The sequence below is a fragment of the Festucalex cinctus genome, chromosome 4 (genome assembly GCF_051991245.1).
Source record: "Festucalex cinctus isolate MCC-2025b chromosome 4, RoL_Fcin_1.0, whole genome shotgun sequence".
NCBI classification, from domain to species: domain Eukaryota; kingdom Metazoa; phylum Chordata; class Actinopteri; order Syngnathiformes; family Syngnathidae; genus Festucalex; species Festucalex cinctus.
Window position 1 is genome coordinate 21,909,071 of NC_135414.1, and position 18,857 is coordinate 21,927,927.

The window sequence follows — 18,857 nt, forward strand, 5'->3', positions numbered from 1 at the left end:
ATTCATCTCTGTTCCAAGGCCAACTTTTATGAGCTGAAACCAAGAGGCCACCGGGCGTGAGGTGCACAGGTACTGTGTAGCTACAAAGCGACCAAACGTGGGTGTGCTTCAAAGGCACCAGGAAAGATTGTAGAGAAGACAAAAGTATGAGGCATGGGGGGGGGGGGGGGGGGGGGGGACTCTCCTGGATAAGGACGTAATTGTTTAGCAGGGTCCTGCACATTTGCTTGAAAATACAATACAGGTTTTGATATATACTATATGGCTGCCTTTGATGTTAATGGAAACCAGCGGGCAACAATCTGCTTCATGGCTCTGACAAATAACAGTTTCCTTAAGGCGAAGAAAAAGAAGAAACATGGGGAATGTTAGCATGAAAATGTACATACTTGCCCCATATGTTCATTCACTTTGGATCAACGTTAAAATGAGTGGAGTAATGGTGCCATTTGTTAGCATGAATATGCATAAAAATAAACAAAATTAAATTAGAGTTCAGTTTCGTGAATGTGGTGGCAGGTTCGCAAGTACCAAGAAAAACAAATTACATTTCAGTGAAGAACTGTTCTACATGTAAGTGCCTATTGATCTGGTCGTATTGTTTGCAGTCATCCTCTATGAATCAGCATGTACGGTAAAACCACGCTATACGGTGGATAGGGACCAAGTTCTGTCGCAAAATGTGAAAGAAAATGATTATTTGACGCCCCCCTAAGGTTCTTGTCTGGGTCAGTTGACGGGGCATCGGAACGGGAAACCAAAATATTAAAATCAGAATATTAGCTGAGACTAGCCGACCCTAATTACAACACAAGCCTTTTCACTTTTATTTAATAATTCTTTGTTTTTTTACATGTCCTTGTTTTGTACCAAAAAATAAAGTATCGTCCTACGGCACAGTGCACATGCTGCACTCCAACTTCGTTTTTGGCAACATAAAAGAATAAATATTCTAAATTCTGTTTGGTCCAAAAGGAATTTACATAAGTATAAGTGTTTCTAATTTTTTTTTTAAATTGGTCATAATATTTTTAAATGTGTAAACATTTTCTTGTTTTGTACCCCCCCTCCCAAAAAAAGATCATCCTGCTGCTCAGTGCACAAGCTGCACTCCAACTTCAAGTTTTTGCCAACGTAAATAAATGAATAAATGAATGAATGAATGAATGAATGAAGAATGAATGAATAAATAAATGAATAAATAAATAATTTTTGGTCCAATATGAACTCACATAATTTGTTTTTAATTGGTTTTAATAATTTTAAATGCTTAAACATTTTGTTTTGTACCAAAAAAATGAATAATCGATTGAATAATCGTGATTATTAATTTTTCCATAATCGAGCAGCCCGAATCAATAGTCTCTGCAGACCTGATGTCCCCTGGCAGGCTCTTCCATAGTTGAGGACCATAATGGCTGAATGCAGCTTCACCGTGTGTTTCGGTCCTCACCCTAGGAAGAGCTGAAAGGCCGGTGCCAGAGGACCTTAGTGATAAAAGCAGCATTAGGTAAGACTGGTAAGAAGAAATATTTTTGGCAGACGGTCACTAAATCATGCAAGGAATTCTCGTCACAGGTCATCCGGCAATGATGAAATGCACAATAACACAAAACATACATCCCATCGTGAGCGCTAAATGCATTGGCCAGACATTCAAAGACATTTTGTATGCTCGCCACACATGTGAGCGTGATCAGAGCTGACTTTGCCGTACAGTGAACCCCCACAGGTGGAACTGGAGCACAGCTTCATGTGCCGATTCAAACGGACAGGCCTCGTTAAAGGAGGTAATCGGCTCATAAGGACGTCCTAATCGCTCACAGAGCCTCTGATCGGGTAAAACAAAAAAAAAATTGACACCGCCAAATGTCTCCATGGGCCTGTTGATTGACAGCGAGAACATGTGAATGATAGTTTGACATGTGCACTTGAGGGAACATACTTAAGAACGATGCTTTATGGATGGAGCATAGCGGTATGCAGTTAACAGATTTCAGACATGAGAAGAACACAAAGAACATTGCAGTTAAGCTTGCGTGTTTAACCCCGAACAAATTATGACAAAGAGATGAAAATAGCATTTGGGAAATATTATTATTTTTCCCTCATGGCTCAAGAAAAATGACAGCCCACTAGCGTGTACATATGTGCCACTAATGCTCTACCAGATGTTGGTTAGCTTAGCTTAGCCATGCATCATTGAAAGCGCCAGACTTGCCCATGGCTTCATCCAATGAAAAACAAAGTCGTCAATTTCCATTTCCAAAGCTGCTGCTTTATTTTATTTTTTTATGGCATTGTTCCATTTAAATAGAGCAGGGATCAAAAACTCAGATCCTCAAGGGCCACTTCCTGCATGTTTTAGATGTTTCTCTCCTCCAACACACCTGATTCAAATGATCAGCTCCTCTGCAAGCTCTTCAGAAGCCTGATAATGATCCTGATCATTTGACTCAGGTGTGCTGGAGGAGGGGAAACATCCATCCAAAACATGCAGGATAGGGCTCCTCGAGGACCAGGGTAGTGACCCCTTGCAGCAGAGTATGTCCAGCTCATGTGGCACCAAAGGTACAGGCTAAAGTGTGTGTGTGTGTGTATATATATATATATATATATATACACATATATATATATATATATAAATATATATATATATATATATATATATATATACTTCCTGCTAAAATTGCTTGTTAGCTTAGTTTAGCGCAACATGCCTAGGGTTATTTAAATGTATAAGCATGGCTAGCTTTAGTTAATAAAACTATTTTCAACTTTAACATGTATTTATGATACTCATAAGTCACCCAATTAAGTGAAAATGTATCCACCAAATATCCTAACATGCTGATTGATATGTCCCATGCACTGCTAGCTTAATTTAGCTCAACAAGTTTACCCATGTGATTTCCTGATGTGTTGTAATCCACAACACCACACTATATTTTTTTTAAATTATATTGTTAAGTAATATGGGTTTGAAGTGTAGATATTGCTAATATAAATACATCTATAAAAGAAAAATATTTCTATCATATAAAATGCTGACAATCATGGCTGCTAGCCCTACAAGAAAACTACAAGCCTTTAATCTATGTTTTCATTAAGAAAACCTATTAGCGCGTTTCCTCCAAATGTCAAACGGAATCTACACTTTTACAAATGAGGCTAATACATTTTTTAAGCAACCCATCCCAATTATGATCAAAGCAATTCCCTTTGGATGAGGCTCAGAAATAAATCCGTCACTTGGGCCTCGTCTACAAAAATTGAACACTTTATATACTTATACGCAAATAATTTTACATGGCCCACAGTGCATGCAAGACTTTTCAGCCCAAACGGGCCACCAGTGATCCACATAGTTTTTGTACACGAGAAGTACAGATATATGTTTTCAAATTTAAAGGGTAAAATAAATAGCATTGAAAATAAAAACCCAACCGACACCAGGAAAAAAAAAAAATCTATTTAATGGAATCTACTCCCACCACTGAATGGCTTTTTAAAAGAGAAGAGGAAATGTTGGTTAAAAATAGGAATCAAAAGAACCACCACTTGTGTTATATCGGTAAAGGCATGCCAGACAACTTTGAGCGCTTTTTGATCGTTTTACTAGACAGGTGAAAGAACCATGTGGATTGCATCAATGCAGTACCCCCTGCTCGCTTTGGTCAGCTCCATCCATAAAAGAAGAGCGATTACAAAGCGACCTAATGAAGACACTGATCAAAGTACGTTATGGTAATACGTAGCAGGTGGTTCAGACCCCCCTTTCCCGCTCTCATAGATTTCACATGTGCTGCCACAGGAACAATGCACAGGGCACGTTTCAGAGCTATTTAAAACATGTATTTCGTCAGCTGGATGACCCTTCGAAGGGTGCGTTTCAGAGCAGTCATATGCTATATGCCAAAATAGGCCTGATGTGGTGAAAGCAACAGCAACTGGATTGGAGATGCATGCAAAATTTTAAATAAAGTTGGCAGGACTTGTAATTTCATCCAGGATGTAAGGTACATATATTATTGAGATCCAATACTTCTAATTCCAATACTGTCTTTTACAAGGGATTATCAGGACGATGCTGAAAGAAAAGGAAGTAAAACAAAAACAAACAAACTTTGTGGAGCAGTTTTGCTAATCAATGACTTCATTTGAGAAACAACTTCCAAATTAGAGGAGGGCATTATTATTATTATTATTATTATTATTATTATTATTATTTGGCAGTTTGATACCAGAGACCTGATGCAAGGGTTTTATTAAAGTTCAAAACATTTTACAAAATTATGGTAATTTTGATAACATTTGTTGTGCAGACTTCAAAAGCAAAAATTTTAAAAAATAAATAAATGTAAAAACAGACACAATTACTGATAGTATAAATATTTTATTTACATTTTATTTTATGACATCAAAGTTTGAAAACAATGTTGTAACGTTATAAGGAAAAAAAAAATCTGTAAATGAATATCAAAAGAATACAATTTTTTCATAGTTTCAAAGTAATTACAAGAAAAGAATTGTAATGTAACAAGAATAAAAAGGTAATGTCACGGAATATCAATAATAGCGCCACAAGACTAGCATTATGTCATGAGTAAAAATAAAACATCACAATATTACAAGACCCAGTGAAAGATTAACTAAAAGCTGAAATGTTAAGTTATAACTTCCTAACTCAATTGGAATAAAGGTAGATTAAGTCCCGGATTTGAACCGTCAAACTCAGAACTGTAACACAGATGTGCTAACCACTAGGCGAGCATGCTTTGTACTCCATGACCTGCATTTGTAATATAAATGACAATGCAATTATTGATTTAATTTTTAAACTTCTACTTATTACAAATACTACTACTAACACATTTTCAAAATAAACACCCTACTCAGCTTAATACGTAATACATATTTAAGTTTTTTAATATATTTTTCATTATATTTATGAGCTCACTTGAGTTAAATGCAGTGGTTAAATGTCACTATATATTTTTAATTATATTTATTAGATTACTTAAGTTAAATGTCAACTTTGTAGTGACGTATGTCGGCGTTTATTTTATTTGTTGATTTGAACCTGCGCTCTCACCGGTGCAGAGCAACATCTGGAACGTGCCGAAGCTACTTCCGCCTTGAGCGCCAGTGAATTCTGGGACATGAAGTTCTCTGTGATCCGCCCTCGCCTCTCCTTTGGAAAATCCTGCACAAAAAGCCATCGTATCTGGGCAAAACGTTACCAACAGCACACAAACAAAAATAACCAGACTCGAGTCACGCGTGTGGCGTTATAAGAAAATTGAGAATCGACGCAAACGTAAGTCCTGACGCACTACAAGAACCAGCGTAGCCCGCACGCTAAGTCGTGCAGCGTAAACACAACTCCAGGAACATGAAAAGATCGGGTGACAGTGAGGGGGAGAAGAGAAGAAAGGTACTGATAGCGTTTTATCTCCATCACGTCTGGCACATTTCTCACGGCTGCGCGCTCGATGAATGTCTAATGCTCCGAATGTGACGCTACTGGCTGCTTTGTGGAGGCTAGCAAAGCGGTGGGGGCCAGCGCATACCTCACCTTGCCTCTTTGCTTGATTGATTTTTTTTTTAAACTCTACTTTACGACCCCCACACTCCTCACATACAACAACCACCATGAACAGCAAGCACAAAGAGCTGCGTCTAAACGTCTTTTTAGAATAACAAGCTGATAGCTAGCTAACTGGCGCAGGCGTGCAACATCCTTCATCCTCCTCCTTCTCCTGTTCCTCATCCTTCTTTAGTGGGGAAATATGACACCAGCCTCCTTAGGCAGCAGGGGAAAATAGCATTAAAACAGTCCGTAGGGGACACAAATAAGTAAATAACTAGGGAAACTGTTACAATGGCTAAAAGTAAGTCCAAAGACTGAGCAAGGTGATTGGGGGGAAAACAAGCAACAGATTGAGTTTGAATAAAAGGTGTACTTGGCATTGGCCTGGTAGGGGCCTGGGTGAGCAATGGCTTATTTGCATGAGACAGGATTGACCCCTTAACATCTTAATTTAATGCATGGTAAGATTAATATATATATATATATATATATATATATATATATATATATATATATATATATATATATATATATATATATATGTATATATGTATATATATATGTATATATATATATATATATATATATGTATATGTGTGTATGTATGTATATATATATGTATATGTATATATGTATATTTTTTGTTATTATTCCCCATCACACAGTCATCATGGTAGCGAAAGGACCAGTCTACATTGGCCCGCAGTAGAGGGGGACTGGCTGAGCTATGGTTTAGTTGCATGAAACAAGTTTGACTTTTCAATGTTTCAAGGCATAATTTATGGTACTTTTTTTGTTTTGGTTTTTAAACATTCATGATTTATCCACTACCCGATCGTTGTGGTAATGAAAGGTGTACTTGGCATTGGGCCCACAGTAGAGTGGTATGGGGTGAGCAGTGGTTTATTTGTATGAGATGAGACTGATGATAAGATTTGCCATGCAACAAATTGTATAATTTCCCCTACAAGATGTCTGGCTGAGACACAATGGAGAGGGCACAGGAAAGGTGTTTGCACCTTATAGTTTCGTATGTAGTGCTGAAAATACATGTTATGTCATTTGGGCAGCATGGTTGAGATCTTCATCACAGTTTGAGGTTCCTGTTATGAATCTCGGGCATACTTTATTTCCCCTTGTACTTGGGCGAGTTTTCTTTGGTACTTTGGCTTCGTGTTCCTACCACATTCCAAAAACATGCAAGATAGGTTGATTGATGAGCTATATTGTCCACAGGTATAAATGTGAGTGTGACTGACTGTTTCTTTGTTTCTGTTTCCCTGTGATTGTCTGGCGACCAGTCCAGGGTGTAGTACGTACCTTGCCCAAAACCAACATTAGTCGTGATGTGGTGATGTCACAAAATAGATTACAGCCTATAAAACTTTCAAACAGACGAGAAATCTATTTCCTGATTCAAGAGAGAGAGACAGAGCAGCCCACCAGGCGCTGCCACGACATAAAATATCAACATAATAGCACGCATAATGTGTTTTACAACAAAACTAAACAATATTTACAATTAATACCAATGGAAAAAAATAAAAGTGGCTTGCAAATTTTTGCCTGTGTGACTCCCTCCGGTGACCACCCCAAGCCAGCTGTCCCAATGAACAAGCCACCTGATGGTAGCAACTTGGAGTAGCGCGCTTAAAATTTTTACGACAAGCTTCACCATTTCATTCATTGGTACATATGAAATTATGAATATGATTAAATCACAGCTCATGATTAGGCAGTCACAGACTCTGACATTATGTACTACCCCACCAGGCACCGCCTCTTAAAGGATTTTCTCTTAATGCACGTAGTGTTTCTATTTATGTTTGTATTTTTTGTGTGCGTATTTAAATATATTTACATTGTGCACTGCTTAGCACGTGTGGTTTATGGCGTGGGAGGGTTGAAACTGTTAAAAAAAAAACGGTGTTTCTATATCAAGGTTTTTCAACTATTGCGGGATGGGTGTACAACATAAATTCAATTATAAACAGGGGTCTTGTACCTCAAATTCAAAATAACTAATTATTACCATATTTTTCCATCATATTCAAGGAAAAGTCTTTAAAAATAGTGAGCAATCATGTTTTAACCTAATCAAAACAGATGATGTTCAGTTGTGTTGTGGTTACTTATTGTAGAAATCTTTAAAAAGTAGACTTAAGTCAGCGAAAAATCTCCAGAAAAAATCTTTGACTTCCGGCCCCCTGGACCTGAGTTGCTGTATCTACCTTGCTTTGCTCACACATGACCATATGCTTGATGACTGCTGCCCGCATGTGCTGTTGATTCAATGACTAATAGTTGACAGCTTCACTTCTCTTAAGTACCAGCTGTGAGAGTAATTTTTCTTTTCTTTTTTTTGACAGTAATAAATGAATATGGCTGCTATGATAATAACCTTTTAGGACCGGCTGACTCTGGTGTGTGAGCGTGTTTTACTGCACAAGTAACTTTGTGGTTTCACATGATGAGACTTAAAAATAAAGAATGGCCATCAACAGTCTATCTTGTCTCTTATCTCCTGACTAGACTGTTCGTCTTTGCCCACATGTGTTTGGATTGTGAAAACTATGTAGGATGTGCTTCCTCCTGTTGACCAAAAAAAGCCAATGGTGGCCAGATGAGCCATCGGGGTCAGAGCCAGAGCTGATTCCAGCTGGCCCTCAGGCAGACCTTGTGGCTTCGCTTCCTGTCTCTTCTGCTCAAGCGTATTCGCTATCGGTGGTTGTATAACGACACGGGCAGGATGATATTTAATAAGTTGGATATTGTGGTTGTCGTGTGTTTTCTCTCACTGTGATGTGAACTATGTGCGCTACCGTGGCCTCTGTTGTCATTGTGAGTTAGGGAACAAACACATAATCCTAGAAAATCCCACCAGACCAGACATCCTGTCTACATTTTTATCAGCAAGTTTGAAAACGCTTCCAAGTCAAGGCTGCTGTCCATTCAGTATGTAGTTTGACATGTCCAATTTTTGAGACTCGGTTCTTGTGGAGATCCTTCAAAGGGTTATTTCATGGAAAATTGACTTTCATTTCTTGCATAGAAAAAGTTGGGTCTGTGGCGTTCCTGTGCTGATCAAGTTTGAAGTTAAATAAGCACATTTTTAAGCACACTTTTGTCAGCTTCCTATTTTTGGAAATGTCTGTAAGCAATCCATTCTGAATTTGGCTGGATTGTCATGTAAGAGTGGGGTTAATTTACATAATGAATACTGTAATATAAATCACTTTTATATTACCTTGTCATGATAAGTGATGACTTTAGAATAGCCAAGAGACTTTTCCTAGCGTTAGCCTTGGTTAGCATTTTCCCGCTGTGCATGTTTCACAGTTGTCTCAACATCTTTTATTAACGTACATGAGCATCTCAATATATTATGGAAAATAAAGAATAAGCAGTTTGGAAAATGGTTGGATAGATAGATAATTCAAAATGTGAAAATCATAGTTATACTGCACACAGAGTAAAATAGTTCATTTTTGATAATTTACTGTTTACAGTCAGGCAAAGAACATCCCAAATACACCATCTCGAGAAATTAGAATATTACCTCAGAAACAATTATGGTTTTTAACATAGAACTTTGTTAGGAATTCGCAATATGTTGAATACATATATGTGTGTTACTTTTAACTGTTTGAAGTGAACTAAAAGTAACTGAATGAAATCATTGCTTTATGTCGTTTTTTTTTTAATTTTTTTTAATTTTTTTTACACTTGACATTTAATCATGTTCATTGCCACTACTTAATATGCTAGGAAATTGTGCATAAACGGATTTAAAAATTAGCATGCTCATGAAGTTACATTTGATCATGTTTTATCATTATTGTCAACACAGGGATGAAGAAGTTTGACCTCCGTTCCTTAACCCGATGTTCTAATGACATAATGACATATATATATATATATATATATATATATATATATATATATATATATATATATATATATATATATATATATATATATATATATATATATATATATTTTTTTTTTTATATATAGTTTTTTTTTTTTTAAATGCAAGTTGCCATTTGGGCCCTTGATGACAAGCGTAATGTGCGGCGTCCAAACGGGAAGTGTGTGCATGTGTATGCGTGTGTGAGCAGCAGGCTAAGTAATGATCGCACAGGGTCACCAGATGTTCCGAGGTCTGGTCCTCAGCCCGGCTCTCTGCTTAGATCAGCCTCATTGGTTTGCTCGGGTTTGCGGCAGCCTGTTTAGACTTCTTTTTCTTTTTTCACTTCCCGAACGCTCATTAAAATGGTTTGTGCTTCCCTCGGCAGTTCTGTTAAATTAACAACTAGCGAGGTAAAAGCTGATTACGTGGCTGCGCGTCCCGGACACGGTTAATCAATTCTCACCGCACGCAAAACGCTAGCCAGTGAATTAGTGTAAAGCGAACGATTTACGGCGACTAATGCTGACGTCCTGTCATGTCGGACGTGGTGTTTTAGCAAGAGGTGGGGTGGGGGGCGGGGGTGTTTGATTTCGGCGCAATCAGCACTTTTTCTCTCTGGCCGCCATTTTTTCTCCTCCATCTTGCTCACTCTATTAATGAGCCTGTAATGGAGAAATAGTGTGGGATGGTGACATAAAACAGGGTAGCGCATACGCTCCCAACAGCGCTAGATTTACACCCCGGCTTTTTGTGGAATGGCAAAAAGGGGAACACTTCGACATGGGGGGCTTCATCAGACCCCCACCGGTTGAGCTGTGGAAAAGCCAGGCCTCCCGAAAAATACGGCTGTGCCAGATAATGATACCATTACACTAATGTAGCTGGCAAATGAAGGAGAACCTTGATGCCCTACTTTATTACCGGAGGGGGTCGTTTCCTCGCTGCATTCCTAATGGCCCTGAGCACACAGTATTGATCAGGCTATCATGCTGCTAATCCTCCACTGAATTACTTATCGCCGGCAAGGTGTCGATCCGCCACTCTGCCCCGCTCTGGCCTTGCCGCCGGGAGTCCAGCAGGGGACCCACTGGGCCATTTATCCAGTCTTGATTTAGGGCCAAACGGGGATGGTGTCTGGGAGGTCTTTGGCGGGCGGTGGGCCGGCCAGTTCAATTACAACCCCCAAAAAATAAAAAAGAAAGGCAAGCAAATGAAGCTAACAGCTTTCATTTAATTAAGGAGTAGGCAATGATGTGGTTCCTCCCCCTCTTTATGGCCCCGTTGGCTGCCGTGGAGCAGTGGAAGCTGTGAGGTTGGGTGTTGTTCTCGGTAATTGTGCTGTAAATAAGGGCGACGGTGGATGCTTTGCACCGGTTCTTCGGTCAGCGTTGATTACAAAGCGCTTTAGATCTATAACGCTACTTCCTGTGGCTGAAACAGAGGTGTTTCTAGACTTACACTTGTACGGTAAAAAAAAACTAAAAAAAGAAAAGATCAGTGGTGCACACATTTGGTAAGGTTCACCCTGGCATTTTTACAACCAGACCTAAGCCTGTCCAGTAAAAAACATAACTGTACAGTCACTTTTTGATTGGACCACATATGTCTGGTATGGTTTGATGGATTTCCATCCATCCATCCATCCATCCATCCATCCATCCATCCATCCATCCATCCATTTTGTCCGATGATAGTTAAAAAAAAAAATGCCAGTCTGAATTCTAGCCCTTCACTTACAAGCAAATTGAGACACGCCTCTTCAACAAGTCTTGGCATGCATGTTTGTGCACACCAGGGTTAAAATTATAGTGGTTACACTTGACCGAAAGAACCACAATAGCAGAGAAGTAGCAATAGAATTTGTCCATTCAACCATGATTTTTTCTAACATCACTCTCAGGACTGTGCAAAAAAGGCACATGGCATTCTGGAATGTTCATCGTGCAATCATGGAATTGGTTTTAACCGAACCACCCGTTGCCCTGACCAGAATTGTAGTGATCTGGAATCTCACATTGGGTAAATGGCACTCTGGACTGGTCAACAGTGAATGGTAGATTTTGTTTTCATCAAACCTGACAAGTATGAACTCGACCTCGGTCTCAATTAAGTCACTGTCCATTCTGCTCAGGATGGAGGTGATCTGATGTCTATCCCAGCTGATTATCCGTGAAAGGCAGCCACACCTAGGACTGGTCACCAGTCATTCATAGAGTTAATTTTAACCGTACCAAACCTGATAAGTGTGAATGAAAGAAGGAAGATTGTGTTGGATTTATAATGGGAACAAGGCAGTGGATGGTGTAGCCTGAGCCCATCGTCATTACAAATGAAAAAGAGGGTCAGGTCAGAAGCCGAGGTGTATGACCTGTCATATTCTCGGCTCCTTTACAAGGCCCCTGTGTGCATTAGGAACCATGGCATCCTCACATCAGCAGAGGCCTCCACGCACCTTTGGCCTTGGCTAATCAAAGGGTTTACCTTAAGGGGGGCATTTAGCCCCTGTTGGCTCGAGCCATAAAGATGTATTTATATTTTTCCATCTGCAACAACGTGGAGGTATTGATCCAGATATTTAGTCATTTCTTTCAGCGTGAGCCATCAATATTGTGCAAACACCCGTCCACGCGAGGGTTGACCTCAGCCCCCTTCATTCCCTAGCCCCCCAGCCTCTAATTTCTCCCTCACTCCCATTGGAGTTCAATGATATACTATTCTGAAAAGCAAAATCAATGAATGAATATGAAGTTTTGGTGCGTAATATAGTGCAAGCCCGAGCCCTCAGGCCTTTCATTGATCTTTTCAGTGAGCGTTGATTAGTCTGCAGCTCATGTTTTCCTCAATGTGTTTTTACCTTGTCCTGCTCAGTTTGATCCTTCTGCGACAGAGAAGTTAACAGATCGAGTTGATTAGTCAAGCCTGGCGAATTTAATTCCGCGCCGCCACTAAAATCAGGACGACATTTTGTCGTTGGGTGTAAGGTCGTCATATCTTTTGTCGGGTCGTGCTAATCAGTCGTAAGTCAGCTTTTAGAGCGAGCGGTAATGGCGGCGGGGATCATCGTGACATTTAGAGAAACGTGAGACGATTCCCGGGAATAAAAGGAGCCACTAAGTTGGCGTTTATGAGGCATGTGATGAGTCGCCGGCGATGGCTTCCTGTTATCAACTATAAAGGGTCAGGAATAGCTTCTCGTGCTCAACGTGGGAAGTCATGCACGTCTTTGCCTCATTTCCTACCACCTTTTTTTTTCCCTTCTTCTTTTAATGCAGTTTATCCATGTTGGATGCGTGACATTTCAAAGTTTCGTGATGTCTACATTTGGTTTGCATCTGGAGAGATAATAATCAGCTTTTAAAGGCCCATCTGCATTGTCTTGTGAAGACGGTCTGCCACCCTTTCCCATATGTGCTTTTGAGGCTCTGTGATCAAACTCCACTCTTAAATGGAAAATCAGATACCCTGTGCAAGGGTTTTTGTTGTTTGGAGTGGTTTTGCCTTGGTGAGATGTCACAGTAAATCAAAGTAACGTCTGCCAGCAATGATTCTGCATGCCCAGTATGTAATCTTCAGGCAACATTCGATGACATTACATTCACTTGATCAACTCTTGAGTTTAAAAATATCATTTTATTGGGATGGGAGAATTTCTTTGAATATGTTGAACTACAGTTTTCAGTATTATGCACACTATTGTAACCCAGAGGAGTTATCACATAGTGGAGGCCACTGCTGGAACAAAAGCACCATTTTGCCTTGTTTGCTTCAAGACCTTTATCAAAATGAACATCATTTTAAGCAATGAAGTAAAATATGTCATATCCAATACAGTAGTGCTTCTAAATGAATGCACCTTAGATTATGGGTAGATACTCATGGAGAATCCTGGAGCTGGGTTCATAGGTGCCAAACAACGAGATGCTTTTTGCTAAATGTTGATTTCTTTGGGGCAAACTATGTAATTTAAACCTTAAATTGTGAAGATACCGTCACGTGCATTAATTCTTAGTGTACCTTTACCTCCCGGATGGGTTCCTCCCATAGCAGCAGTCAGTCTGATTATCTAAACAGCCCTTGACAGCTTTTGTGTCTGACAGCCCCTGCTGAGCACCTCCTAATGGTGTTGAGACATTAGGCACACATGTCAGAGTGTTGGCAAACAAGGCTGCGACGCGGCTCCGGCAAACCGGCCGACCAGATCAGCCGTCACATTCAATGAGATTACGTCCAACGTGACCCGCCCGCGTCGGGGTTCATCTGTCATGCGCGTGTCCCATCACCACAGAGACACGGAATAATCAGTCCAATCAATAGATGGCGGTGGCTCATTGGGCCGCTGCTGAATAAACATGGGAGTGACCCGCTCACCTCCTACAAAGAGGCAAGAGCCTCCGGGGGGTTCATTAGCTCGCAGAGGCTATGATCCGCCTCAGACGTTACTTTCCATTTCTGTTGGTCTGCCAATCTGATGCCGGAGTTTTGACATACATAATTGTGAGCCATGAGTTTGGACGGATCTTCCAATGCGTCATTGTCCATATTTACCAATGTGTTAGACTAAAGCCCATTCAAAACCACGTGTTAGCAAATAAATCCTCTTACTTTTAAAGTTATTTTCCTTTCTAATGACTCACCTTTCCAATAAAATACACGCTGCTACGGTGATGCCCAACATGTGGTTTTAATGGACCCTGAAACCTTGATTGCCAAACTCTGCAGGAGACCATGTTCACAAGGCTGTGTAAATAGGAACTGTTAATTTGTACATCATAAGTGCTCGTCCATAAACGTGAGTGATGAAAGTGTGTTAAAATACCTGAAGTTAGACTCGTCCCAGACTTAATTCTTGGCATGCTTCTTACTTTAAGGCCAGGTTCAATGGTAGAATTTGCTTTTCAGTGTAATCACATAGTTTGCCAACTGCTGTTTAAAAACTTAAAATCAGGCGAACATTAACCTAGCTACTTTGCTACATTAGCTGTACATATCTTAACATCTTCACTAAGGCTTTGTTTGTAATTTACATTAACAACAGTTAAATTATTAGTTATTATTATTATTATTATTATTATTATTATTATTATCATTGTTATTTTTGTGAAAATGTTACTTAAAATATGCCTCCATGCTGATTCTACAACAGTATTTCCAATCTCAGCAATTGACATTCATTTGTTTAATTACATCCCCAAAGTGGCTTGTGTTCCTTTAAATTTGACCACCCGCCCCCCCTTTCTTTTCAGCATTTGAGTAAAGTCCTTTCCTCCTCCATTCAGGTGGTCTCGTTGCATGTCTCAGTGATTCTTCATCTCGGCTTTCCCACTGTGTGTTTTTCCTCATCAGCCTAAGTTCTCCGTGCATATGCGCAGGGGCCAGTGACAACTTGACTGGCATGCTGTCAAAGAAGTGCTGCCTTTCCAGTGGCGGAGCATCGGATTGGCCCTTTCCTTTGAGCTTGTGTGTGTGTGAGAGAAACGGGGGAGGTGGTGGAGGGGGGTTGTCAGGACTTGACCGGCACGCTTTGCATGTTCTTCTTGAGACAGGTGCTCCTGGGCGAGCACTGGTGCATGACAGTTGCCTTTCATCGCTGTCTTCTCTACACTTAACCCTCTGACCAGCACCCCCCTCCCTTCTTCTTCATCCTCCTCCTCCTCTTTGCCTGACCTCTTTTCATGGCACTTCCCTTGGCCCGTACTGAGTGATGGGCCGCTAAGGTTGGCTGGTGGGCGGACGGGGGCGCTCTGTGTTTGGTTTGGTGCACCCGCCGCGGCGCCAACACTGTCAGCCCGAACCCACATAGACACTAAACACCCACAACTTTTTTTTTTTTTTTTTTTTGCTCAACCGTCCGTAATTCCGTCCACCGGTGCTGTCAAGCACTTGATCAAACGTGCATAAACGATGAGTTACCCTCCCTCTTTCCTCCCCGTCATAATGGAGGCAGATTTTTTTTTCTTCTTTTTGGGCTCTGTTTATTCAGATGAGACTGACTTGAGAGGGGGGCAAGCGGGTCACATCCACTTGCCTGGTTCAAGCGCTCCTGAATTGAGGCTTGTCTCCAGCGGGATGCAGAGAGAAGAGAAACACAAGGCGGGGTGAGGAGCGAGTATGTCAGGCCTATTATGTGTGTCTCTGTGTGGAAGCGTGTGCGCCATGGCAGGGGCTGGGGTTAGGAAGTGTAGGGGTTCACTTATCTACCCCAGTGTCATGCTCCCCTCAGCCCAGTTATGTAGAGGGCATCGTCTGTCATTTGTCGCAGGACTTTTTTAAAGTGGAGTCATTTTAGCACTTGGGTGGCCTCGACTACTGAAACTAGTTGCTTATGTTACATTTTTTTTTGACTTTTTAATTGCTTGTACACACAGTGGTTTGGGTCTCTGGAGTGCCTGCTCACTCATCATTTGTGGAATTATACAACCAAGTATTTTTTTTAAAATAGGCCTGTTTCTGAAAATGTGTCTGTGAACAAGTAGTTCTACACTTCTGCCTGATTGTAGTGTGGCAAATTTACATAGTAACTGGCCAAATGACGGCCAAGCAGTGCAAATCAACACAAATCATTTTGAGTCGGGTGTGTGTCTTGATCTTTGCCGAACTCTGAAAACTGACTTATGGAACCCCTGGGGTTCGATTTAACCCAGGTAAAGAACCACCTTCATAGACAGGTATAATAATTTTTGTCAGTTATTCGTGGTTTTTCAATTTTTAATGGCCTCAACCTCATGAATAGCAGACAATTACTGAGGCATTATATCCCTACATTTTACCATTGCAAACTGTACCATGAGCTGAAATGAACTTAAACACCAGCTAAAAAACAACCAGTTAGTTGGGGGTAACCAACGCATATTTTTAAACAATTTTTGCTACAACAGAGGGAAAGTTTCACAATTCTCGTGTATTTTATCTGACACTAAGTGGGAGCTGCATTCGTCGGCGTTTAATAGTTGTTATACTTGTTGTCGAGAGTGTCAGCAACGGCACGCGCCAGGAGCTTAATCCAACAACAGCGCAGTACCGTTCCCCCTGTTATCTTGGCGACGAGTGGACTGCTTCGTCGCAGTCTTTGTCACGCATAGGGGGGCATTGTCGCATATGAGATGGACTCACGTAAATGCGGTGACAGGCTAGTGTCTCGGCTGAGTGACAGCGCGGCGGGATTGGGCTAATCTGAGCGAATGACTGTCCCCGTAACTGGTGCGGAGTAGTCAGCTTCGGTGGAGTTATCAGTGTTTGTAAGTCCTTCTGCTGCGCCGGGATGACAATAGGGATTAGTGCCAAGGTTCTTTAAACTGTTTTTTTTCTTATTTTATATTTGGGAGGAGGGAAAGCCCCCCCCTCTTCTTATCGTGGTCTCTGCAGGATGCTGCTGCTGCGAGTTTTTCCTTGACTGTCAATTAAAGAGGGGATCATTAACTTCAAGGGTATAAATGTTCTAACACTGGTATTACGTTGGGAAGCTAAGTCGCTGACAGATGTTCCAACTTTAATTCTCCGCTTGTTTTTTTTGTCCTTTAATTAATTTATGTATCGCTTCTCTGGGCTTTTAAATATTCCTCTCCCCCTGCCTGCTCTTTTGTTAGCCTATAATCTTGCTTGCCGCGCTCGTCACAAAGACGATTGGGCCTCGCCTGTGTTTCACATGTGGTTCAATCGGCTAATGTATTCATTAGCTGCAGAAAACCGAAAGGTAAACAGTAGCTGTATGTGTGTGGTACCCTGAAGGGAGGATGGAATGAAAGCGTGTTTGCTTCTTCTGGTTCTCCAACAGGAGGACCAGACTACTTAAGAGTGGCACTTGATGAAAACAAAACAGCTTGTATCTTTGTACAAGGTGTTTTTTGTTGTTTTTTTTTTGTTGTGCTGGAGGTAAACAAAAGAAGTGCACTACTTTTGGGAGTTTGACGCACGAGTGGGATGGCAGTTGCGGGCTGAGATTATTATTATTATTTTTAACTGTGATGCGAAGTGCGTGTGACGGCAAACAGTCGGTAGCGGGCAGCCTCCTCGCCGAAGAAGCAAACAAATGATGCGAGGCTATGGGGAAGCGGAAGAGACCACTAATGGGCAAACTCTTCATCCACCGACGTCACCCTCCCCGTTTCTCCCATGACAGCTCCTTTCCTTTGTTCTCAACCCGCGGCGGCCCACTCTCTGCCGGGGGATCCGTGACAAGTTTTAGCAGGATGATCAAATGCAGCGGTGACACCTGATTAGGCTATAGCTCGTGTTTACAGTCCCCCTCCCCGCTTCTTCCTCGTCCTTATCCCTCCTTCTTAGACAACAAGGGAGACTTCACCTTGACTAATTAAATTTGCACCTGCAATGCCAGCTGTGACAGCCACTGGAGGGCTGCATGTATTTATGTCACTCCATACATTCTTCCATTGACGCTCATAGAGGCTGAGTGTGCACTGGCATGGGTTTCTCCAGTAGTTGTCTTTATTGTGCCTTGTGTTTGCCATAATTTGGGGCCAAAACCTAAAAAAAAAAATAAAAAAAAAATTAAGGGGATGATGGTGGTGTTGAAAATGTGGAGCCACTCCAGGGGGCACTGTTGAGGAGCATTGTGGAAGAAAAATGGCTGAGAATGATATGATGACAATATTTCTTATATGCTTTACCAGATTTTTGTTGCCCACAGCCATTTGTGATAGGCTCGCTAACTCTGCTGCAACCATAATGAGGATAATTAACCCTATTTTGAAAAACTGACTTTGAGGTTTGTAGTGATAGGGTTAGGGTGCAGAATGTTCGTGAATGCATAGACAGTTGATGAGACTAAATATTGGAGACTTTGTGCGTGATCTTCAGGAAGGATTTCCATAAACTGAATGAGGAACATCATCCCAGCTATGAGGTCCTGCTAATCGTTTCTTAAATGAATAGAAACAAAACTCATCTTAACCTGTATCCATGTGACTAAACCATCATGCTCTAATAATTATATTAAAAACGATACAATTAATTGAGTAATTCTCTGTTGAAAAATGCTGTTTATCTATTGACATAAGAGGCAGTTTCTTATGGGAGAGAGAATGTTCTGTCCATTAAATTTTACAATGTAACAAACCAATCATATGATCGGTTTATATGATAAATAAAATACTTTATGGTGACTTTGAGTGCACATTGTTGCGTGTACGCCAATACCCATATATTATTTTGAAATGCCAATATTGGTCCGCTTCATCGGAAGACCAGTATTACACTGTATCGTAGTTTATTAAAGCAATGCAATTTGGGATATGTTATTGCCAAGCAGTCATCTCTTCTTGCTGACAATAACAAATGCGTAATTGAGTTTTATGGCTTGTGATGCCTTTGAACCCCACAGTTAAAACGAATACG

General features: G+C 40.8%; 1 protein-coding gene across 2 annotated transcripts in view; it reads left to right on the forward strand.

The window, feature by feature from the left end:
• The first annotated feature begins 5,278 nt into the window (after nucleotides 1-5,278).
• The window catches only part of fto (FTO alpha-ketoglutarate dependent dioxygenase), a 136,246-nt gene continuing 122,667 nt past the window's right edge, over nucleotides 5,279-18,857 (forward strand). Inside the window, exon 1 of one of the 2 annotated variants that reach the window (XM_077519722.1) lies at nucleotides 5,279-5,437. In XM_077519722.1, the coding sequence (XP_077375848.1) occupies nucleotides 5,396-5,437 (42 nt within the window). In that variant the 5' untranslated portion in view covers nucleotides 5,279-5,395. The remainder of the gene's footprint in view (nucleotides 5,438-18,857) is intronic. The other variant, XM_077519721.1, reaches the window with a different exon arrangement.